This window comes from Crinia signifera, chromosome 6 (genome assembly GCF_055691185.1).
Source record: "Crinia signifera chromosome 6, ASM5569118v1, whole genome shotgun sequence".
NCBI classification, from domain to species: Eukaryota; Metazoa; Chordata; class Amphibia; order Anura; family Myobatrachidae; genus Crinia; species Crinia signifera.
This window is the reverse complement of record NC_139222.1, coordinates 245976186-246001941: the sequence shown is the minus strand read 5'-3', so window position 1 is coordinate 246001941 and position 25756 is coordinate 245976186. Positions and strand designations below refer to the sequence as shown.

General features: G+C 47.5%; 2 protein-coding genes and 1 long non-coding RNA gene across 3 annotated transcripts; 1 reads left to right on the top strand and 2 right to left on the bottom strand.

Moving 5' to 3' along the window:
* Positions 1–396: 396 nt before the first annotated feature.
* Positions 397–4120, bottom strand: LOC146009145 (uncharacterized). The gene is made up of 2 exons (XR_014444618.1): positions 2845–4120; positions 397–2497 (listed from the first exon to the last, which is right to left on the bottom strand). It is a non-coding gene; the product is annotated as an uncharacterized LOC146009145 (long non-coding RNA).
* A 315-nt stretch (positions 4121–4435) lies between these two features.
* Positions 4436–13578, bottom strand: MRPL43 (mitochondrial ribosomal protein L43). The gene is made up of 3 exons (XM_083149225.1): positions 13197–13578; positions 11613–11719; positions 4436–5195 (listed from the first exon to the last, which is right to left on the bottom strand). Exons 1-3 carry the CDS (start codon positions 13325–13327, stop codon positions 4966–4968), a joined length of 468 nt encoding a protein of 155 aa, XP_083005351.1. The 5' UTR covers positions 13328–13578; the 3' UTR covers positions 4436–4965.
* Positions 13480–24149, top strand: TWNK (twinkle mtDNA helicase). Its single transcript, XM_083149224.1, has 5 exons — positions 13480–15034; positions 18332–18572; positions 22775–22882; positions 23619–23760; positions 23882–24149. Exons 1-5 carry the CDS (start codon positions 13741–13743, stop codon positions 24122–24124), a joined length of 2028 nt encoding a protein of 675 aa, XP_083005350.1. The 5' UTR covers positions 13480–13740; the 3' UTR covers positions 24125–24149.
* Positions 24150–25756: the final 1607 nt, after the last annotated feature.

The window sequence follows — 25756 nt, the reverse complement described above, 5'->3', positions numbered from 1 at the left end:
GCTTCAGTAATAGAGATTTGACAAGGTTCTGTTATTTTATATGCTGTCCGCAGAATGGGCTGAGCTTATATTGTGGTCAAGTGGTTGCACTTTTTTTTTTCTCGTCATTGCCAGTATGACTTGCCCCTGTTAAGCCACACCTCTTTTTAGGCCACGCCCCCTAAAAGTTCACGAGGGGGTACTCATAAATGAAAAGCCTAATCAAGGGGTACGGGAGACAAAAAAGGTTGGGAACCACTGGCCTAGTGTGTATGGACCTTAACTTATCCCAAGATGTGATCACAAACACATTTAATTAGAGTAATTGTAAAACAAACAGCTCTCTGCATAAATAGCATGAAAAAACCACAAACCTAACTTACTGCATGCGTGAATTATTTAACAGCACAAAGCCAGAACAATATTAAATGGTGTTTAATATGATGAAAAGTCACTATGCTTATTGAATACAAATTTGATTAAAAGGCATAAATGGAAATGAGAAAGCATTTCTTAAAATAAAACACAGAAACAGAAGTACTGAAATACTGTACTGTTATGTTATTGGTCAGCTTGGGAAAGGTTTGAACTTTCATGGTTACAGGCTGATCCACAATCCTTCTCTGATTATTTAAACCAGGCATGTCCAACCTGTGGCCCTCCAGATGTTGGGAAACTACACATCCCAACATGCCTTGCCATAGTTTTGCTATTAGGAAATGCTAAAACTATGGCAAGGCATGCTGGGATGTGCAGTTTCACAACAGCTGGAGGGCCGCAGGTTGGACATGCCTGATTTAAACCTTCTTACAGTATCTCTTGCCCATATAAGAGGTATGCCGATAAGCCTGTTCATTTTACAAGAAATGTACTGTCTTCTTGCCAACAGTTCTTTTAATGGGTTTACAAATATATCACCAATGGTTTCGGAAATTTAGGATATATGACGTCCGTTCCACTAAATGTTGTATAAACTCTTGCGGACATCCTTTCTGTCCCCTCCGAAAGGGCGCAGCTAGGTGTGGTGAGGTATGGGGGTAGTGGTGGCACCACAAGACGATTTAACATGATTCTTGACATTAAGGGGGGTATTCAATGTCTGTCCTGCTCCCGCAGCCATCTCCCGACGGGGGAGATGGCTGCGGGGCCCTATTCCATGCTGTCCTCCCCCAACAGCATTGAACAGGGGTTCTCGGCAGAACGAGCCCGACATCACAAGCCGTCAGGCTCATTCTGCCGAGAAAAAGTCGAGATCCCGGCCGGAGCTCGACTATTTCCGGCCTCAGCTCGTGGCCACGCCCCCTTCTCGCCGCTCGGCGGCCGGGACATTGAATCCCGACTGCCGAGCTCCAGTCCAGCAAAGCGAGAAGGGGACAGGGGCACGGCTATCGAGCTTGCTCGACAGCCGTGCCCCTGACTTTGAATACTGCCCTAAACCACCCAGACTGCCACCATCACTAGGGAAGGAGGCAGCATAACAAGGGGCCTGCAGGAGACTTGCCTACATTTCCAGCTGTTCAGGAGAGCCACCTGAGAATTGGGAGTCTTTCAGACGTCCTGGGCAAGTAGGTATGATTGCATACATACACATGAAACGTGCCTACTTTATAGTGACTCCTATGGTAGGTACATAATCTCTCCAGGTTCCTTTTTGGTCCTATATGTTATTATGGTTTTGTTGCTTTCACAGGTTCCCTATTTAATCACAAGCATGCATTACAGATGTATCCAAGCTCATCATTGCCGCGCCAAGCACCATCTGCAACATAAGTGACAATTAGTGCTCTTCCTTTGCCAGACTCGTCCATCTGTTTCACGCCCACAGCTTATAGACCTGCATCGAGCGGCAATGGTGCAGCATAGAGATTGCTCGCCGCAGGTGCGCCAGACAAGCACGAGCAGCCATGATACAGGAGCGGTGACCGCATCTACATCTGTAGATCAATTATGTTTCCTAAAAATAATTTATATTACACTTTAACATAAATATGGTGATTTCTCTCCAAAGGGATTGGAGTGCACCTTTTAGGTTTATTGGAAGATTTAACTGGGCAAAAAAAACAGCTAATTGCCCTTCTGTGGAGAAAGGGCATCTCCGACTAAACACGATCAATGGTCAAAGCCATTTGTTGCTTAAGTGAACAAGCCCTATTAATATGTACAAGATTAGAAATAAAGAGAAAATAGTTGCTTTTCCTCTGTAGAGGGAAGACGCGGATACAGAAGGAGCATCTGTAACTGATTAAGTTTATTTAACCGTTGTTTGATAATATTCCGGCTGTGCAATTTATCTGCAGCAGGGAAGAGCTCTCGGGGGAAGCGGTCGTTTGATAATAATATTATCGGGACATGTACGTGGACCATCAAAAAAAGTAATATTTTAGTTATCGTTATGCTTAACATAACGAAATATGTTAATAACTGTCCAACCTTCAGCAGGAGAGGATTGGTTTAACCCTGTGCAAGAATAAGGTTTCAATATTAAGCCTTCCTCCTAAAACGTTAAGGAGCACAAAGTCTAAGGGGGGGTACACACCAGAACGATTAGGGCTCAATTCCATCAATCTGGATCCAATTCCGACCGATTGGATGCAGATTGTATGTAGATTGGGCATGTTTAGGTCCAATTCCGATCCGATTCCAATCAGATGCGCGTCCCCGCTGTCGTTTGGTCGTTTTACAGATCCTACCTGCTGCAGTGAGGATCTGTAAAAGATCCATTCAACTGGATACAGACTCAGATCGGATTGGGATCAGATTGGATGCAGATTGTTAGCAGATTGTGTGCTCCAACAGATCGTGCGAAAATCACACAATCTGCTAACGATCTACTAACAATCAGGATCGTTCTGGTGTGTACCTGGCCTAAGATACAATTTAAGTTTTATAAAAGATCTTATAATGGTCATATACACTCAGTAACTAGGAACACCTGTACACAGTACTCGTTCATCCAAATATCTGAGCAGCCAATCATGTGACAGCAACTGATGGCATAAAGCTTTCCGCAGTCACTAGATCACACCTCTATGGCTGTTCATTAACACCAAGACTTAATCGTCCAATTATGTGGTAGACAGGGCCAATTGAGGGCTTGTGGAGTCCCTGCCAATAAATTGTCAATAAGATATGATGGTGATGTTATTACGAAGGATAACATTGTGCTTCGCCCAAACACCAGCTGAGGGTGTGTACTCAGAGTGCAATTGGCGGCCACCGATATCGATTCAATATCAGTGGCCGCCGGCACCCGGTGGTGCGCTAGCATCGTCTGTCGGGGATAATGGGCAGCATGGCCCTCGTTCCAAAAGAGTATTAATAGTCTGTGCTGCACAGTCTTTTTCTACTTTTGATTCCGATGCTCAGAAGTAACTCAGGTGAGTGGTTACACATGTACATTTTATTTCGTTTTTTATATATTCTCCCTATAGATTGTAAGCATTTAACTGTCTGCAACTACCCAGCATGTTTTATACCTATTTCTAATTGTACTGAACTAATTTACAGGAGATGTATTCTTATACTGGCACCCCACACACTGTCTGGGACTCAACCTCCCCCTACCACCCCCAACTTCACTAATTCTCCTCCATTTATCTAATGACTTTCAGGACTTGGGTTACCAAGATGCTAATAAGCAGCTCTTCCAGTGGTCTTCACTTCTGGGTTTATTACCCATCATAACACATGTGCAATAGTAGCCACTATACGAGAGTGATCCTTCTGTACCTGTCCACTTTGTAATATTGTAGCCAATAAACTACAGTGGATAAAACCATGTATAGAGTTAGCAGCCCAATCCAGACACATATGGTAACACCATAAACCCCATAGAAACCTAAGGAGACCGTTCCGCAGTGGGACTGCAGCAGTTTGCAATGTACAACTCTTCTATTGACATCATTTGCACTTGAGAAGTTCTCACTATAGGGGTCTACGTACTAAGCTTTGGCAATATACAGAGGACAGGGATATAGTACCAGTCAACCAGCTCCTGACATCTCATACCCAGCCTGTTAGGAGTTGATTAGCTGCTACTTTATCACTCTCTAGAGTAGATGTATTATTGCAGCACTTCCAGTGTCGCTATAACACTTCTTGCTTCAATGAGGTAAATCAGGAAGGGACATTGACAAGATGTCAGCCGAACCCCCCCCCCCCTCCCCCCTCTCTCTTTCTCCTCCAGCGATGTCCCCTGAAGCATACAGCGCATCAGCTCGTACTGACGTGCTGTCTCCCCCCAGCCCAGTTGCTGTGCTGAGCATGCGCGAGATCATGTACCATACGTTGGAGAGAAAAAGTAGAAATCAACTCCAAAAATGTCCTTTTTCAAACACAATCTGGGAAATGACAGCAGCTGATTGGTCAGCACTTTATCTCTCCAAAACTGAATACATTTTTACTAATTTGATGAATGGAAATTTAACAGATTCATATTTTAAATAAAGACTTAAAGGTTTATCAAACTTCTTTATTAATCCGATACCCATAGCACAACAGAGTCCATGGGGGATATTTTGATAGAAGTAAATTAACCCTTCTTCTGGGATTTGCAATCCAGGCAAGGTGCATTGAGAATATGAAGTGAAACGCGTCACAGCTGCTGGACTGTTCTTCTGAGGTGAAACGCGTCACAGCTGCTGGACTGGTCTTCTGAGGTGAAAAGCGTCACAGCTGCTGGACTGGTCTTCCTAGGTGAAATGCGTCACAGCTGCTGGACTGGTCTTCCTAGGTGAAACGCGTCACAGCTGCTGGACTGGTCTTCCTAGGTGAAATGCGTCACAGCTGCTGGACTGGTCTTCCTAGGTGAAACGCGTCACAGCTGCTGGACTGGTCTTCCTAGGTGAAACGCGTCACAGCTGCTGGACTGGTCTTCCTAGGTGAAAAGCATCACCGCTGCTGGTATTCCCAGCATTGAATCAGTGACCATTACATATTGCTGACTGTGCAGTGAACTAGAAGGATTATGTTCTACAAACCAGATTTTCACTGTGAGGACTCTTTCTGTTGGCTAATGTCAAATGACCGGACATGAATAGAGGATGGCTTGTTGATAAAGGGGTGCCACTGTCCCTGGATACTGGGGTTGTCCGTGTGGTATGGTTTGCGGATGCGGATGATATCCAGCCCAGACTGGTTGGCCATTTTCTGCACCAGCTCAGCTATTTGTTCTGCAGTTTTGCTGTTGACTTCTTCTTCTCTAATTGTACCGTTCACTGGAGACAGAACACAAATAGACAATCAAAAATAAATCAAATCACACTAACCTTGTTACAATATAAATGCAGAGCAATACTTTGAAAGAATATGGCGTTTTCTACGTTTTTATTTTTTCTTCAAGATGCCATTATTAGTTTAGAGATCGTTAAATCATGTTGCCATCATGGCAACCACAGTCACATTATATAAGATGAAATGAGAAGGGCTATGGAAAACTCCTTTTCCCAGCATGCGTGCTTATTGCACAAGTCCTCATCACACCCTTCCTTCATGTATATGAAGGGAAGGGTGACGCGCTCTACAAGATCAAGTTTGAGAGCCCAAATGGATTCCAGAACTTTCTCACATCGGGATCTGGATGATAGGTTTGGGGTCCATGTTGTTATCACATTTACAAAACAGACTCCAAAACCCCATGTTGAACCTTTTTACGTGTCGACCTTGCGTCGCGCGATGCTTTCCATTATTGACCTAACATACCACATCCCCCATATAAGCCTCTCATTCAGAAAGATTTTACAAAGGGGAGACAGAGTAAAAGACAACATGCTCGAAAAACACAGCTAACTTCCGTGTTAAACAGATACTTAACTTAAACATACGTATACACACACACACACACACACACACACACAAACACAAGCAAATTCGCTGATAAACTGTCTTTAAGCTGGCCTTATATAAAATACTCCCAGAACACACACAAACCCTTCACCGTTTGCAGAATACAAAAGATTGGATCAGGTACAGCTGGTGTCATGTCCCAGACACGCCGGATAATGTGGGGTTTTGTGGAATAGGTGGAATATCAAATTACAACTTCAAAACAAGATTGAAGGCTTATGTGGGCAGCACAAATACCTTTGTTTTCCACATAAAACTCAGATGACCTTTCACGGAACCATACCACTATCAGAATAAACTCATCAGTACGCAATCTCTGTGAACTGTACATATACGGTACATTACCCTAGTGCAAACCCTGCACTAGACTGTACAAGGTCATGCTACAACTCCTGGTGTGTTCTGCTCGCTTGTACGGACAAGCCTGATTTGCTAGTCCTGCTGAGTAGGCCGGATTATCCTCGTGTAAAGGTACCTGGAAGTGAAGCATCTTTGTCTTACATAAGAATTATTCAATACGGTTTGGCTGCATCAGGGCCCAGAGGTGGGAGGTACTGGGCTATGCAGTGGCGCCGGAACGGGGGGGGGGGGGCGAGGGGGCAGCTTGCCCCCCCCCCCCCCAAATTACTGAGGCGCTAATATAGGCGGGCGGGCGCAGTGGCGTCACTAGGCGGGTGCAGGGGGTGCGGCCCGCACCGGGTGTCACCAGTCAGTGGGGTGACACCAAAATCAGCCGTGCTGCTGCACCCCCCGCACCCGCCTAGAGACGCCACTGCCAACGGGAGACCCGGTCCCTGCATCTGCGCTCACACGCCCATAGGTAGCTGACAGCCGGGCAGACTGTATGTGCGCTGCCCGGCTGTACTAGTATCAGGATCAGGAAGGAGTTTCTGTATTTTCACAGATCTCCTGCTGGACCGCCGGGCAGCCAATCAGGAGCGGCTATCAATGCCGCCGCTCCTGATTGGCTGCCCGCCGGTCCAGCAGGAGATATGAAAATAAAGATTATCCTGCCGGAGACTACAGCCGGGCAGCGCACATACAGTCTGCCCGGCTGTCACCAACTAAAGACGCAGCAGCACACAGGTACTGCGGGCGGGCGGACGGGTGATTCGGGGGGGGGGGTGTGTGTAAGCTTCCTCCCTCAAGCACAGCAGCCCGTCCCCCATCTGCGCGTAATAGTAGTAGTAGCCCCCCTCTGACCTGCACTTACCTGCCCCTTCTGACCTTCACTTACCTGCCCCCCCCTCTGACCTGCATTTACCTGCCGACCCTCTCTGACCAGCACTTACCTGCCCCCTTCTGACCTTCACTTTCCTGCTCCCCCTATCTGACCTGCACATGCCTGCCAACAGCCCACCAAAACCTTTCCTAAGTGTGTGCTTGCAACCGTGCCCCTGCAAGTGACAGCCTGCTTTCTCCTGCGTATGCCTGACACCATGTCCCTGATTCCTTCTCTCTCCCCCTTCTCACCCTGAGACCCTGTCTCTCTTTCTCATTCTCTCTTTTTCCAGGAAACCCTCTCACTCCCTTACCCCTGTATTTCCTCTACCCAATGCCCTATTTGTCTCCGACTCTCCTGTCCCCTAAGATCATCATAGTGACAACCGAATGGGGGGACCCTAATAAAATTTTTGCTATGGGGCCCACAGAGATCTAGTCTCTGGCCACATGTATATGCTGCTGCCCTGTGTATAATGCCCATGCGTAAATGCCGCTGCCCTGTGTATAATGCCCATGCATATATGCCGCTGCCCTGTGTATAATGCCCACGTGTATATGCTGCTGCCAGTGTGTATAGTGCCCGGGGGTAACATATAGCAATTTAGGGGGCGCCAAAATGAGATTATATCTTGCCCCCCCCAACCTAAAAACGTTCCAGCGCCCCTGGCTATGCCCACCATGTTATGGGATCCCTGTTTAATCCTAAACCGCTTCCGAGATCACACCAATGGAAAAAGAACCTAATGCACTAAAATAGGCATGGCCAAACTATGGCCCTCCAGTTGTTGTGAATTTATAAGTCCCATCATGCCTTGCCACAGTTTTGCCATTAGGGAATGCTAAAACTATGGCAAGGCATGCTGGGATGTGTAGTTTCACAACAGCTGGAGGGCCACAGTTAGTCATAGTAAAAAGCCTCCAACACTGTGCGATTTTGGCTAACATACCATCCTATTTACAGTATAGCCTATTTTGACTATATAGGGGTATATTCAATAAAGGTCGGATCATTCCGACATTCATTTGTCAGAATGGACCAGACTGTTGGATTTGGCCAATGCTGCTCACCTGGCCAGCACCGGGACCGGATGAATGACTAAGGAGGTGGCGGAATGGTGCCCTCTTCGCCAGTTGAGCTGCTGCTGCTGACCTGGTACGATGGCGGGTCCGCAGGAGCGACTGGGTAGGTGTCGGGACGACGGTGCCAGGTGAGCTGCTGCTGCTCACCCGGCTCTGTCCACCCTGCCTCAATCCAACAACAGTTTTGACTACAATTGAATATACCCCATAGTCAAAATTGCACCGTATGTACACACCACTAGATATAACAAGAGTGCACCCTTTGTCCCATGCTACCGGGGAGCTTACTGCACCTCTGAGAACAGCACACTGTGTGTGACGTCGCCCCATACAAGATCCTCTTACGGAAAGGAGGAAAACATGTCTGTCAATGTCTACCCAGGGCTTGCATGAGTATGGGGCAATCCAACCTGTAAGTTGATGTAAAGGCGAGCCATCTCTTCGCCTGGGGCTTGCTAGGTCTTGTTAGAAAGTGTCCCATACTGTACATAGCAGCGGATTTCCTGGCGGTGTTTGCAGTTGAGATTATGATTATATATAGACCCTAGCAAACAACCATTCCATTACTGCTACAACAAAGTCCATAGAATAAGAGGGCCTGTGACATGAGACATAGCCGGTGGCGCTCCAGCGGCTCAGCCTGACACCGTCTTGTTGCTACTCTTCTGTTACCATCGGAGCCTTTATACATAGCAACTAATACTCTTCACTGTACTTTCTACTAATGCTTGGCACTGCACGTCAATAGCTTTGCACTGGGACAAACCATGTTGTAATGCCTTTGGGTACAGTTATACTACATACTGCATGCAGAGTAAATACTGGCTGCTTTTGTATGCAGCCCACAAATGCTGGTCCGATTCATTTTTATCCTGCAAGTTAGATTTGCCCCTCCCACATCTCTGTAAATATTAACCCTCCACATGGTTGAGAGGTCACTCACTGTCTTCACTGAGAAGGATTAGCAATCCCTCAAAAAAGAGATGTTGATATAATTGAACCTTCCCAGGCGGCACAAGGGGGACCGGCTGCACTCTGAGAACTCGCAGTAGTGGATGGGGGCCTTTAGATTTGGGTGAGTTATTTTGTTTCTGTGCAGGGTAAATACTGGCTGCTTTATTTTACACTGCAATTTAGATTTCAGTTTGACCACACCCCACCCAAATCTAAAAAAGGTGCCCACACAATAGAATGTTTTTTTTGCTGATTGGACAATTTGGCCGATTTTTACCAATAATCGCCCGAAAATTAGGCGCTGCCGCAGATCTTTCACTAAATCTTCTGATCTTGCATGCTGCATGAAAGATCAGCAGATTTAGCAAAAGATCCATAGGAAGGCACATGGTATCAAATGGGCGGACAAAAGATTTCAAGGCTAATTTCTGCGCACATCAAGATCGCAGATCTTTCTAGTGTGTAGGCACCTTACTCTCTCTGCACGTTACATCTACCCCACCTGCAGTGCACATGCGATCCTTGCTGAATTATTCCCTATATCTGGATCATCTATTGCAAATTACATCAATTTATTGTAAGCTTGCAAGCAGGGCCCTCATTCCTTTTATTGGCTGTAAATACCCTGTTTGTTGTATCACGGTCTCCTATTGTAAATTACAACAGAATATGCTGCGCTACATAAGAAACGGTTAATAAATAAAAACACTTTACCCATATAAGTTTAATTACTTGGGTTTGGGAACCTGGACCTATATAGATGGCAGCTTTCTATTATAAACATAAAACAAGTATAAAATGAGAAGGTCTGTGGAGGCCGTGCAGAGACCACAGGTCTGAATGTCAATGGCAAGGCAAATGGGAAGGAAACATGGAGCCTTTAGGTTGGGCATGGCACATCACTGAATTGCTGCAGGGAGCAGAACGGACATAAGCTATGCACCGATTAGGTCTGTCGGGCACAATAAAGAGAAAAAAAAAAAAAAAATTTAGGAGCTGGAAACACATTGTAGAAAAGCCACAAATAGGAGAGCAACTTTTAGGGTTATATTTACTGACAAGAACTTTGTCAAAGCCACTTATCACTGGTGTCATTGACCAAACAGGCAACAGAGCTAAATGATAAATCAGGAATGTTTACATTTATTGCTGTCAGTCACAGATGCTGATGACCTCAGTCTTTCACAATCCATCAGTTAGTAAACAAACCTTTCTGCGTATAATGAATAGGATTATAAAAAAAAAAAAATACATGTCAAATTGCACTTTGCCTTTAAAAGGCACGGAGGTTCAAATAATATCATATTATATATGTTATTCAAAATATTACCACTAGATAGAAATACAATTATAACTGCAGGTCTTCAAAAAATTAAATTATAATGTGGGTACAGCGCCACCTGGTGGAATGTAACATTAATACACCCACACAGACAAAAGTGATGAAGGTTAGAGAGACTTTTTAGCTCCTATTTCTTTTGCAAACACTGGGAAAGTAAATGAAATGGAGTTTATTTCTCACATAAACCATATTACAGGTTTATTACTAGTCACAATTCATGAGAACACTATTCTAAAGTTGCTATAATGGTGTTTGGAACCAAAATAACCATCAGATCTGTGTCTTGGGTTTTAGAATCAAAATCATGGAAAGCTCAGGACCAGACGTGTACACATGGGAGCAGAATTAGTCCTCATCCCCGATGGTGAGGGTCTGCAAAAGGGCGGATTCCGGCAACGCTAGCACGCTGTTTGAAAGGAACCCCCTGGGCAACGAGCAGCTGAAGAACCTTTGATGGTTACTTACCACCGAATGCTTCATCCCCTCTACACACAGAAGAGAGAAGCCCAGCACTTACTTTTCTGCTGCATGGGTTTCTACGAAATTGGGGGTGGGCGCTGAAGTCATGTGAGGTCAGCTACTTGCCTGGAGAAGGCCGGGGAACACCCCCATTCCCTGGAGCCTACCCAGCATTTCTATTGGTAAAATGCTTTGTGAGCACGCCCATAAAATGCCGGGTGTCTGCCCCAGAACACCCTCTGCATGTCAATAAGGCAGCGAGCACCCAGCAAATGAAAATTTTGCCGAAGGAGCTCGCTGTGGGAGTCAGAGTTCCTCACCATCTATAGAGGGGCCGAATTCGCTGCTCTATAATCAGGTCTTAAACGGCCCCTATGTCTGTCCTACTCCACTGCAGTACGCTAAATGGGATGCAGTTAGTATACCAGCGGTCCGAGTCCCGGCACTTTGTCCCTCTATGGGTGTCCACAACACCCATAGAGGGAGAATAAATTAGTGTGCTGAGTGTAGCGAGGCACCGGGCCCGCTGCATGGTGAATGCAACGAGCCCACAAGGGAGGGGGGGGGGGGGGGGGCGGTTTTGGGGGCGAGCCACGTCCCCCCTTTGTTGGGATTTCGACCACCGGGATTTCATGAGTAACGGCATCAGTTGTTCAAGTGTTGTGTGAGAATTCTACAAGGGTTTGTCAGATATAGAACACGTCATGGGGTACAACATTTTATTACTTACAATATTCTGCCACCAGCTTGGGCACTCTGCCTTTCTTGGGGCTGACATACACAACAACACCAGGATTCTGCTTGGCAAAGTCAACTACTTTCTCTTCAATAAATTCTCTGAAATTAGAAGAAAAACAAATGCAAACGCTCAAGTCATTGTTTACTTATTTACAGTTACTTATATAGCGCAGCAGATTCCATTGCACTTTACAACTGAAGACAACACTGAAAGAACAACCTGGGTAAAACAAACAAACTTGGAGGTAGGAGGACCCTGCTGCAAGCTTACAGGCTATAGCAGGACTGGGCAACACCGGCCCTCCAGATGTAAATAACCTACACATCCCGGGATGCTTTGCATTAGTTTTGCTATGTGGCCATGCTGAAACTGATGCAAGGCATGCTGGGATGTGTAGTTCATCAACATCTGAAGGGCCGGTGTTGCCCAGCCCTGGGCTATAGGGAAATGGTAGTGTCTAGATCACATTAAGTTTTGGTAATTCATAGGGAAATACAAGGACAGGCACCAGTAATAGCATAGCAGTCATTGTTTAACGATTGTATCTGCCAACTCCAGCAGAGTTTACATTACATACCGACTCCACCGACTGACATTACTCCAGTGTCTATGTTTAAGGACCACACAACAATATTTACGTTACAGCATGTCTTTTACCCAAAAATTGAGGCAGAAATTCTGTCAAGGGGGCAGGTAGGCACAGTCCTCCTGGCACCAGGGGGGTGTGTGTTGCGAATAGGCACGGTCCGCCTGGCACAGGGCAGCGCGTAGGCACGGTCCGCCTGGCACAGGGCAGCGCGTAGGCACGGTCCGCCTGGCACAGGGCAGCGCGTAGGCACGGTCCGCCTGGCACAGGGCAGCGCGTAGGCACATTCCGCCTGGCACAGGGCAGCGCGTAGGCACGGTCCGCCTGGCACAGGGCAGCGCGTAGGCACATTCCGCCTGGCACAGGGCAGCGCGTAGGCACGGTCCGCCTGGCACAGGGCAGCGCGTAGGCACGGTCCGCCTGGCACAGGGCAGCGCGTAGGCACATTCCGCCTGGCACAGGGCAGAGCGTAGGCACGGTCCGCCTGGCACAGGGCAGCGCGTAGGCACGGTCCGCCTGGCACAGGGCAGCGCGTAAGCACGGTCCGCCTGGCACAGGGCAGCGCGTAGGCACGGTCCACCTGGCACAGGGCAGCGCGTAGGTACGGTCCGCCTGGCACAGGGCAGCACGTAGGCACGGTCCGCCTGGCACAGGGCAGCGCGTAGGCATGGTCCGCCTGGCACAGGGCAGCGCGTAGGCACGGTCCGCCTGGCACAGGGCAGCGTGTAGGCACGGACGGCCTGGCACAGGGCAGCGCGTAGGCACGGACGGCCTGGCACAGGGCAGCACGTAGGCACGGTCCACCTGGCACAGGGCAGCGCGTAGGCACGGTCCGCCTGGCACAGGGCAGCGCATAGGCACGGTCCCCCTGGCACAGGGCAGCGCATAGGCATGCACGGTGAGCCTGAGACAGGGCAGCGCGCAGGCATGCACGGTGAGCCTGGGATAGGATATACTCGGTGTGACTAGTACATGGCAGAGCGACATACCTGGCTCCCCGGGAGGGCTGGGCATCTTTGCTGAAGATCAGGGTGAGCCTCTTCAGCTGGCACACGTACCTCCCCACCCCATTGTGCAGCACACTCTGCAGGAAGCGGCTCGGGGTACCCCGGGCTGTCATCACTGACCCGCTATACACCGTCCACTATGTCAAGGGTGACCCAGTTACCGGTGCACCGCCCAGTAACCCGGATAATCACCCTGTCAGCAGGTTACATGAGGCGGCCATTTTTATTGTGGGCAACAGCCAGCGTTTCCTATCAGCAATACGGAGAGAACACTGCAGCCCGCCCGCGTCTCCATGGAAGCAACTAGATTCCCATCTCTAGCCCGGGCTCATACTGTCAGTCACACAGAGGTGACTGGGAGCCTTCTCTACCAAGGCGCGCGCACAGGTACCGTCGCTATAGCTTCCGGGTTTAGCGGATGTCGAGATATGGCGCCAGGTGTCATGGCGGCGTCCAGCAGCCCACACATGTGTACGGTGACACCGCTCTCCGGGCTATGACAGAGCTGGCAGCGAGCTGACGAGCCATGTCCTCGTACAGGATGATACGGCTGTTCTATAGGATGGTCCCCAGGGGCCCATTCCCGTCCGGGGGCCATCGGCTCTTCCCATGTGTGTGGAGCCAGCCCCTACTGGGATATGGTGTCGCCTGTAAGGGGGACCTGGCCTTAGCAGGCATCTCCCGCAGGAACTTCAAGAAGGATCTGCTCTCCTCCCCAGATGGTTCCTCCCCCGCGGTGACCGTGACCGAGATCCGCCATTACCTCCGGGCCCAGAACATTTCCTTCCATGATGGCTACAGCTGCCTCCATGTCCCCAGCCCCTTCACCCCCAACAAGGACAACAGGCTCTTCATCGACAAGACCACAGGGCGCTTCCTGTGCAAGGACACCCTGCTGGAGGGCACCTGGGAGGAATTCCAGGACAGCATGGCAATGCTACAAAAGGAGGGCTGTGATTTCCTAAACCCAAACACCATGGCTGGCTTCCTGGGCGATGAGGACCCTGAAGATGAGGCAAACTCCCTGAGTGACCTGGAGGTGAGCCGCATCTGGAACAAGGCCGTGTGGTTCCATGACCTTGAAGAAGAAGATGCCCAGCTCATCAAAGCCATGTTCAGCATCTCCAAAGTCAACAACAATACACTGAAGAAATATGGAGTGAAGTGTTTCCAGCCCACCAAGAGTTTAGTCTTCCCATGGTATAGCCCCCGGGATTCTTCCATGAAAGGTCTGAAGTTATTGTCCGCTGAGTGCCAGGAGGACACGGTCAACTACGTGGAGACCCTGTACCCCAAGCCTTGCCATTACCAAAATCTATTTGGGCTTACTGTGCCGGGCAAGAAGGATACAGAATTGGTAATCACAAGTAGGGAAGTGGACAGTTTGGCGGTGCACCAAGCAACGGGTTTGACAACTGTGGCATTGCCACGTGGAATCAGTTGTCTGCCTCCTGTACTTTTGCCATATCTTGAGCAGTTTAAACGCATCACCCTATGGCTTGGTGATGACCTACGTGCCTGGGAAGCCTCCAAATTGTTCTCTCGAAAACTGGGCGTCAAGAGATGCTCACTCTTACGCCCGGGGGACAAGCAACCAAACCCTTTGCAGGCCTTAAATCTTGGACTTAACTTAAGTAAGATTCTCAAGGCTTCGCTTCCAGCTGGCCACAAATCTATCATTTCTTTTCGGCAGTTGAGGGACGAAGTGTTTGGCCAGCTGGAAAATATGGAGCAAGTCGCTGGAGTGAAATGGGCCAGATTTCCAGAATTAAATAAGCTACTTAAAGGACACAGAAAAGGAGAATTGACCATATTTACAGGTAAGGCCCACATTGAGAAGCTGCAATGTTCTGATGGATCCCTCTGAAACTTTTATTTTGCTTCCTTAAATATCTCTTATATAATAGCCCAGAACTGTCAATCTGTGAATATAGATTTACACTTCTGGCCTATAGTGACTGCAGCCCAGTGGCCTGGCACTTTGAAATGCTATGCTCTGTGTCCCGGCATTTTGAAAAAAAAAAGCAAAACATAATTTTGCTGTTCCATTGATGGAGGGAAACCATCTGGTTCTCCCGCATCGATGGAAAAATTATTTGACATCGGCCATGAACCATCGATGATTTCAAATCTCTAGGCACCGGGGTGCACAGGCACCTACAAATGACTGCCACACCCCTCACAATTGCACGTGGCGGCTCTGCTCATGCTTCTGAGCTGAGCCGCCTGCGCGCAGTAGAACTGCCCCGCACCGGGTATTGCCTGTGGCGCTGTCCCCCATATACGCGCTCTCTCCAAATACCCGGCCCGCCCACACATTTACTTCCTGCACGACGCACACTCTGTTTCTCAGCGTGGACGCGCTGGCTAACCCCATCACCATCCGTGCAGCTGCAGCAGGCATCACCGCAGACAGCACACCAGACTCCCGGCAGCAGGTACCAGTTGCGCTGCTGAGGAGGAGTCACTGCTGCAGCAGCTCCCACCTTGGACAAGGATGGGGTGGAACCGACTGCCCACGGCCCATCGCAGCTTCTTCCCGGCTGCCTGCCGCCAACTGTAATATGCTCACTCCACTTTCATAACTATGCCCCACCATACCTCCCATCTTTATTGGCCGTGGCTTACCCCTTTTGCTGCTGTGGGGGCATGGACCAGAGGCTATGTGAGCCACTAGCCATGCCCCCAGCACCTCTGGCTGTGGGAATAGTCTATGTAGCACTGGGCACCATCTGACAGGGGGGACTCCCAACTGCAACCCCCCCCCCAGTTTTTGGGACAGTTGGGAGGTATGCCCCATGCCGTATTATAGGAGCCAGTGCCGACAGGGTCTGCCGCGGGGGGGGGGGGGGGGGGGGGGGGGGGGGGGGGTTTGGGGGTTGGGGCATGTTGTAGCTTACATCACGTACTTTACACCTTCAGGACCCTGACAATGAGGTCCAACAAAATGCTACTCTAAAAGGTTGGTATCCGGACTATTTGTCTACAACAAGAAGATAGACAGCCATTAGGTCGACACCATTAGTTCGACAACCCAGTAGGTCGACATGCCATTAAGTCATGCCAAAAGGTTAAGGTTTAAAACATTAAATGGGGGAGTGAACAGTGCAGGGTATTAGAGGTGCATGGGACACTACATATCAGGACTGATATGCAACCAGACCTTTGCTAGAAACACCACAGCAGACAGCGACACCCCAGGCAGGTAAGAGGAACTGCATGGGTTTTCAAAGATAGCGGGTGCTAGAATGAACACTACCTAAGTTTCAGTTAGAGAGGAGTTGTAAACCTTGGTGTACTCCCCATTAATAGATGACGTAAAATGCAATGATAGGCAACCTGATTACGGTTCAGGGGCCACATTAGGCAGAGTGTCAGCTATTCAAGCTGCATCCCCTGCCGTGCTGATAAGCCGCTCACCTCTGCTGATAGTGGAGTGTCAGCTTTTCCGGCCCCCTGGGCAACGAGCGTGAAACTCCTGGCAACGAGCATCTAGGTAGCAGCACTGATGTGGCATAATGTGTAATGGGCATTACGGCGTGTGTCATAATTTTTAATGGGCGTAATCCTGATACAGTGCTTTTTTTTTTTTTTAATATATGATTTTTATTATTGTTGTTTCTAATGTAAATTGTGCCCTACTCGGTCCTCAGCACCCTGCCCTAAAAAAAACAATATAAATGTATTTATTTTATTATAAGATGTATGTATACAGATTAGCCGTACACAAATCACATACACATCTGTCAGTACTAATGGTTAGCAAAATGTTAAGTTCTAGAGCTTTAGCTACCCTGTCTTTTTACTTATTCACAGCTTTAGTATTTGTCCAAATAATCACCATGATTATATTTAATTCAAATATTTAAATGATGTGCACCTGACTAATTAACCTAGTGATCCAGAGGTAGCACATTGGTCTTCTTACCATGAACAGTGTGTGACCCTTTACAAGGTTACCGACAGTTCTGACTTTCCATAACCTGAACACCCCCTAATGGCTATTTGGAAGTTTGCAGTTTCTTTACCTTCTGCGGCGCTGTCCTCCTCATCTGCAGCTCCGTATTTTTACTGTCTTCCAGGAAGTGTGTGGGGATACAATCGGTGCCTGTGGGGGTACGGTGGGTGGATGTGCGGCTAAGGGTCTGTCTTGAGGGATGATTATACAGTGTTGGCAGCCTGTGAGTGAGCTGCAGACGGATTTTGGCCACCAAAAAAAAAAAATGTGCCAGCTTTTTTTTTATTTTATTAAATATCAGGAGAGCGCAAGGTTTGCTATTGTTTTTGAGGGAACAATCCTGCACCCAATTGAATATGCCCCTGTATGTTATCACTATGTTGAGTGGCTTACCTGCAGATGCTTTGCTTTTCCTCCTCGGGTCTGAAGCCCTGTGCGTGCTTGTGTTTGTGGGGTGGAAATTTAATTATACGATCGACTGGTATGAATGTGTTTGAATGAAGCATAATATATGGTATACTGCACCCCTTAATGGGGAAAGTGTATGGAGATTGTAGAATGTAAGCTCTCACAAGCAGGGCCCTCTTCCCTCATGGGCTTTTCCTTTTCTTGCTTAAACTGTCTTTGATGGCACAAAATGCTGCAGTTTTCTGTAACGCTGATACTTATTCCAGTCTTCTCTACTGATGCAGCTATGTATATGTACCCTGTACTGTCCTCTATTGTCACTGTTTTGCTTATTCGTTTATATTCTCTGTAATTAGGCGCTGCGGATACCTTGTGGCGCCTTAGTAATTATTATTATCCTTTATTTATAAGAGACCTTTTATGATCATGTAAAGTCCAAGGCTTTGAACCAAGGGCTGTTATGCAGGTATCATAGTAATCTGGTGTGAAATATCTAACATAACCGTAACATTTTAGCAAATTTCTCTGCATTAAATAGCAATTTTATAACCAATCTATCATAGACTTAATACTTTTTATTTTGTAACTAGGTAAGCTGTTAGGGAGCTAATCCTAGAGAACATCCAGTTGTCCCATAAATAATAATGGGCACACAAGTGTTTCACCACTAGGTGGCAGTGTGTACATGTCAGTTTTAGCAGTGATGCATTTAAACTTACCAATGAATCTGTGGTTTTTGCTCCCTTTCCAGGCCCAACTGGTAGTGGAAAAACCACCTTCATCAGTGAATATGCTCTAGACTTATGCACGCAAGGGATCAACACCATGTGGGGGAGTTTTGAGCTGAACAACGTGCGCTTGGCAAAGATCATGCTGACCCAGTTCTCCCTGCTGCGCCTGGAGGAGCAGCTGGACAAGTATGATGAGTGGGCGGATAAGTTTGAAGAACTGCCTCTTTATTTTATGACCTTCCATGGCCAGCAAAATATCAAGTAAGACGCCAAATCTTCTGTCATTTGTCTAAACATGGATGCCTGCTGTTAAAGCAGTATTATAAACCTATCCATACCAACTGTGCCATGCTGTGCTCCTTCAGTTAGACAAGAAAAGATGAAGATTTGCTGAATAATAGCATACAGTCACATTGGGCATTTCAGTACTTTTCCAAAACAGAGTTTAGGATATGACCTGTGATGGCGCGCTGCTGCCTGTGAGCTGTACTTTCCCTGGTTATCACCCAATAACCATTAGATTACCACATATACAACAAAATGGGATTTCCAAGTCTTTGGCGCAACACTTGAATCAGGTAAGTCTGGAGATCTTTTTCTTTCTCAGAAGTTTTCTTTCTGAGAAAGAAAAAGATCTCCAGACTTACCTGATTCAAGTGTTGCGCCAAAGACTTGGAAATCCCATTTTGTTGTATATGTGGCATTTCAGTACTTGTCTGTGAGATTGCGGAAATAAAACGGTCTAAACACAGGACCTTGTCACCTTCCCTAAAGCCTCTTGTCTATTCTAACAACATGGCCAGGGTTCGCAAAAACGCGCTATAGCGCGTATTTTACCCTAAAACGGTCCCCGGGGACTCAGTTTTTAAAACTAAAGGGGTCCCCGAGGACGCGCTGTACTAAACCTGTCAGCCGCCACTGCGAGCCAATCACTGTGACTGCAGCGGCCGCCGGGACCAAATCACTGAACAGTGGCCGCCGGCAGCCAATCACTGTAGGTTTTACACAGTTTGCTGCCGCTGCGCACCTTAAAGCTACGCACCCTGCATGAGAGCAGGTTACCGTTTCAAAGTAACTCTGCGTCCTAAGTCCACTCCGCTGCTGAGAGGGGGGGGGGCAGGATGGGATGCGGCTGTAACAGCTGCTCTCAGCAGAGTAGATGAGCGCGGCGGGGGACTGGATGTGGCTAAAGCAACTCAGAGCAGCGTGTCAGCTATTCCAGCCACATCCAGTCCCCCGCTGCGCTGATAGCCCGCTCACCTACTCTGCTGAGCAGCATGTCGGCATGTTTTCCAGCCCCCCACTGTGGCAACGAACCTAATATGCGCCCCCCCCCCCCCAATGGCAACCAGCATAAAACGCCCCCTCCCCTGTAGCAACCAGCATAAAATGCCCCCATCCCCCCCAGCATGTGACCCCTGCAAGGAGCATGTAGGTAAGCAGCACTTATGTGCTGGGCAATTACAGTGTGTGCTATGATGTGTACTGGGAATTACAGTGTGTGCTATAATATATACTGGGCATAACGGCGTGTGCTATAATGTGTACTGGGCATATCGGCGTGTGCTATAATGTGTACTGGGCATATCGGTGTGTGCTATAATGTGTACTGGGCATAACGGGGTGTGCTGTAATGTGTACTGGGCATAACGGGGTGTGCTGTAATGTGTACTGGGCATAACGGGGTGTGCTGTAATGTGTACTGGGCATAACGGGGTGTGCTGTAATGTGTACTGGGCATAACGGCGTGTGCTATAATGTGTACTGGGCATATCGGCGTGTGCTATAATGTGTACTGGGCATATCGGTGTGTGCTATAATGTGTACTTGGCATAACGGGGTGTGCTGTAATGTGTACTGGGCATAACGGGGTGTGCTGTAATGTGTACTGGGCATAACGGGGTGTGCTGTAATGTGTACTACTATGTGACAACACCACTTCCCCCCCCAAAAAACATGCCATAAATTTTTAACGCGCGCAGGTTTAGATAGTTTCTAGTATATATGTACCATTATGCGAGTGGGCCAATTGATACTCCCCCCCCCCCCCCCCCTGACCCACATGTGCCATGCTAGGGAGAAGGGGAGAGGAGGATTTATTCCGCTTCGGGTTAAGGATCATAGTGGGGGTGGCGTGGGTGTGCATTTAACATTGTATGCCCCCATTAGGGTGCTTATACAATGTATAATCGCATCGTATTGTATGCCATATACAATGCCATACAATTTTAACATTGTATGACATCGCATCACATCGCATCACATTGCATGCCTTATGGTCTGCGATGCGATGGGCGCCGTGATAATACACAAGTACCTAATTATCCATCAGTCAGCACAACTTTGCCTCCGGAATCGGTACAGAGCCTGACGTCCTCCGTGCTGTGATTTTGCCAGGTGTCCGTGCTATTGGGCTGGTTAACAGGCGAGCATGCAGAAGAGCGGACCTTGGACGAGGTGGGCGGTAGATGATCAGCATTTGTTTCCGACTCTAGGTATTAAAAAAAATAAAAAAAGGCCAAGAATAGATCTGTTAGCGATGATGACCTGACAGGCCGGGTCCCTTTCTATGAACTCACCAATCGACAGCGTGTCTCTGCTGAGCTCGGCTGCGCAGTGTCACTCACACTCTGGCTGTCCAGTTAGAGAAGCTCTTCCTGTCTACTAGGGCAAAATGGTGGGCAGATGACATTGTAGTTCTTACCGTTATGTTAAGTACGTTTAGCTTTATACTATGCTGCTAGTAATCTGTTAAAGCTAAATAGTTACACGGTAATGAATGTTTTCCACTACATTCACCGTTCCTCTTTAGATCCAGAGACAGACTGCGCACCGTATATTGTATTTGCTTGCAGATATTACTGAGCAGCTTCATGCCCCATAAATTCCTATTTGGTGAGAGGAACAATGTGTCACGTCCATTTGTAGTGATTTACAGGTACACAGCAATATAAAATATGTGCAGAGATCACCATAAATATACATTTACTGTGAGCTCTGCTTTACAAGTCCCAGATCCCCTGGTTATTATAAAGGACTTTGCATTAATATTTTTATATGTGTGTTTTATACAGGTTTTCTGGTATTACAATTGGTCAGACTGCCTTCAGCTACACTGTATATTAGCTGTAGCTCATTGCAGATTTAGTGTGTCAGTAGCAGAACTGGGTGAGCTGGTGACGTGCCGACGCTCGTTTCCTGTGATTCACTTTATTAGGTCAGGTTTTTGGTATCCACAAAATCATGTAACTTGGCAAATTGTGTCTCCATCCCAGCCTCCAGAATCCTACAGTACGTCCATCACTCAGAACACATTTCTCATTGCTGATAAATCGCGCCTCCAGCTAATAAAATGACCCCCGTTTCCAGCACACGTGTGCACACATGCGCAGGTTTAGGAAGTCCCCTGGTGTGTACACACATGCAGGCTTAGGTAGGGGCGTCCCCTGGTGTGTACACACATGCAGGCTTAGGTAGGGGCGTCCCCTGATTGACTAAGGTTGTTTTATGCCTTTAGTGACCCCTAGCTTCCCCTGACTCTAATCCAGTTTCTTATGCCCTAATAACATTGCCATGCAAATTACTAGGTCAAGCATTTCTACCTGGTAAATTGCCTTTTAGTACGGGTGCGAACGTGTCAACCTGAGTCGACTTTCCCAAGTCCTTGACCCGGGAATAAAGCAGAGTTAACGACCCAGGAATGTCAACCTGGGTAGACCCATTCACACTAGATAAGGACCCATATTGAAAGGCAAATAACAGGGTAAAAATGCTTGACCCTGTAATTTGCTTGGCAATGTGAATGGGGATCAGGATTGCACCCAGGTAACAGAGTCTTCACTGATGGACCACTAATACTACATTATTGTACTCTGTAATACATGCTGAATGTGGTATCATTGTGCACCAAGCAGTTTATTGACCCCCCCCCCCCAAATTTTTTTTACTTTATGGACGTGATGCATTTTGCAAAGGATGAAATCTCCATTTCTGTTTGTAGACCCCAATGGGCATTCGCGTTAGAGTGGAGACATAACCGCCCTAGTGACGCACAGTTCATCTTCTAATAAGACCCAGATGGACATTGATCACAGCTTGGAGAGAGAAGATGCCAACCAATCGGCTCCTAGCTGACCTATCAAACACCACCTGTGACATGACACAAGCTTAATGTTAGCATCTCTCTCCACTTTATCTCCCACACGTCTCCCCAGGTTCTTGGACAATCCATCTCTCCATTTATTATATAATTTCCCCACTTTGTTGATTGCTGCGAGAGCCTGCACATACAGTATATGCCTCTATGACATGGGTACAGTTGGTTCCACTATACGTCTCCTAAACATTACGTACTGTAACATCAATCAGATCTGGATCTATTATCCTAGCAGCTTCCTGTGTGCAGTTGATGCTGTGTTTCTTCACTGCTTGAATTTGTCTTACCATCTCCCTTCATTCCCCAGGTCTGTGCTGGACACCATGCAGCATGCGGTGTACATGTATGATATCAGCCATGTTATCATTGATAATCTGCAGTTCATGATGGGACAGGAACATTTGCTTACAGACAAGTAAGACATATGATGTTCTGTACAGTGTGTATTATTATTATTTTTTTATGCCTCTTTATAACATTACAGATTGACAGAAGCTTTATAGTATTGTAATAGTACTATCCCAGGCTGTAAATATGTTTCTTATACTTTTCAGTGACTTAAGGGGTTATTCTGGTTCACTCGCAAAGGCACAATCACTCTAATGGACAACAGCCCCACTGAAGGTGGGGCTGTTGTAACGTGCAGAGAGAGTTAGATTTGGGTGGTTTATTGTTTCTGTGCAGGGTAAATACTGGCTGCTTTATTTTTACACTATAATATAGATATCAGTTTAAAGTACAAACCCCACCCAAATCTAATTCTCTCTGCACATGTTACATCAGCCCCACCTGCAGTGCACATGGTTTTATCCATTAGAGAGTGAACCAATACTGCTGTGTCCTCATACACTATCGCTGTAGTCACACCAAACATCCCTTCCCTGTGTACCAGGTCCTGTGCTGCTTGTGACGCACATCTTTTGCACTGGAAAGTACATCTTAAAACACTTCATGAGGCTGCACGGAGTCATTTGGGATGTGAAACTTGTATATCTGTGTGCGGCTGATTCTGTACACAAAGTGCTACAATGCAGCATCCAGACTGTTTGTTTGTTTTTTTTATTTTTTTTTCATGGCAAGATTTGTTCTTTTGGAGCGTTAGACTGCTTCTTATTACTAAACCCCAAATGTCCTTGTCCCTTTGCTCCCAGATTTGCGGTGCAGGACTTCATAGTCGGAGCTTTCAGGAAATTTGCCACCGATAGCAACTGTCATGTGACTCTGGTTATTCACCCACGGAAAGAAGACGATGACAAGGAACTACAGACGTCCTCTATTTTTGGCTCTGCAAAAGTAGGTTGATAGCAAAAAAATTGCATTTATCCTATATATTCTTGGGTGCTTTTTCTGATGATATCAAGAGATCACAACATTTTTTTTCTTTTCTTCTTTTGCTAATTGAATGCGATTCCAGGCCAGCCAAGAGGCTGATAATGTCCTCATATTGCAAGACCGGAAGCTGACCAGCGGCCCAGGCAAGAGACATCTACAGGTGTGTAAGAACAGATTTGATGGAGACGTGGGGGTTTTCGCTCTAGAATTCAACAAGTCTACTCTGACTTTCTCTACTTCCAAGATCAAGCCTCCTCCAAAGGTCAAACTGAAGAAAGTTAACAAAGACAGTGAATCCCCAGAGGAGGAGCCTTCAAAAAATTAAAACTGTCATTTTGTTTTGCTGCTAATTTTCTATGTTCTGTTTGCACTTGATTTGACTTCACACGGGTGAAGACCTGAGAAACCGTACATGCTTCTCTCCGAGCGGTACTGACAGCTGACCGGAACTTACTTGTTCTCCCAGGCTTCCTAATAGTGGTGATTGGGAAACTATCTCAGATGTTAGGTGGCTTGTCACATCTGAGCCAGCATACGCTCATTTGTCTTTGTAAAAACCACACATTTAACAGATTTTTTTGGTACTCTTTACCTAGAAGGGCGCCTGTCGTGGTGATCGCGGGTACATTTATGTCTGGCCGCGACGCGATGCCCGCGATTTCCCATTGAAACCCATGTTAAAGATGGAAATCGCGTCGGTCGCGTCGCGGCCGTCCATAAATGTACCCGCGATGCCCGCGACGCGATGCACCCGATTTCCCATAGGAATCAATGTTAAATGGCCCGACCGACGCGATTTTACTGTTAAATGCCTCAATGGTACCGATTTGGCCATAGGAATCAATGTTAAATGGGCTACAGAGCCCAAATAGGCACAATTAACCCTTAAATGTCCCCCCAAATTTTTAACGCCACCCCACGATCCACGCCAACCCGAAGCGTGGCGAGCGGCGGCGGTACGCGTCCTCCGACCTTTTCATGCCCTACTATCCACGTCGGCGTGGAGTTGAGAATAGAATAGTGTGGCGAGCGCAGCGAGCCACCGAGCCCGAAGCGTGGCGAGCGCACGCGGATACCTTCACAGTTATACGCGTCCCCTCGCGGGCTTCACAGGTGTCCGTGGCGACGCGGACACCTGTGAAGCCCGCGAGGGGACGCGTTTACCTGTGAAGGTATCCGCGTCCCCTCGCGGGGCTCGCTGCGCTCGCCACGCTTCGGGCTTGGTGGCTCGCTGCGCTCGCCACACTATTCTATTCTCAACTCCACGCCGACGTGGATAGTAGGGCATGAAAAGGTCGGAGGACGCGTACCGCCACCCCTCGCGGGCTCGCTGCGCTCGCCACGCTTCGGGTTGGCGTGGATCGTGGGGTGGCGTTAAAAATTTGGGGGGACATTTAAGGGTTAATTGTGCCTATTTGGGCTCTGTAGCCCATTTAACATTGATTCCTATGGCCAAATCGCGGGCATTGAGGCATTTTACATGAAAATCGCGCTCAATCAGCCTTTTTAACATTGTTCCCTATGGGAAAATCGCGGTCATCGCGGGCAGCAGATTTTTATATGCCCGCGATGACCGCGATTTTTACCCCCGACGCCCGCGATTCCAATCGCTGGCGCCCTTCTAGGTAAAGAGTACCATTTTTTTTTTTTAACTGCTGTTTATTAAGGTCCAGCGTTAGGAAAGAGTTACTGCAACTCCCTCATCCACTACAAAGACTAAAAGTGCTTTGGCTGCATTTGGTTTAATCGTTTGGTGATGTTTCATAAGTTTTTTTCTATTGATCCAGAATCCCGGCCAGTGCTCTGTGCATTATGGGAACATTTCACGTAAGACCATAACCTAGAACGCACTTCGTAGAAGGAAATGTTGTGTTTATGCATTTTGTCCTCTTATTTCCAGTATTAGAACTTGGTATGATGTTGTGTTCTCTGTTTTATTATTTAGTATAAAAACAAG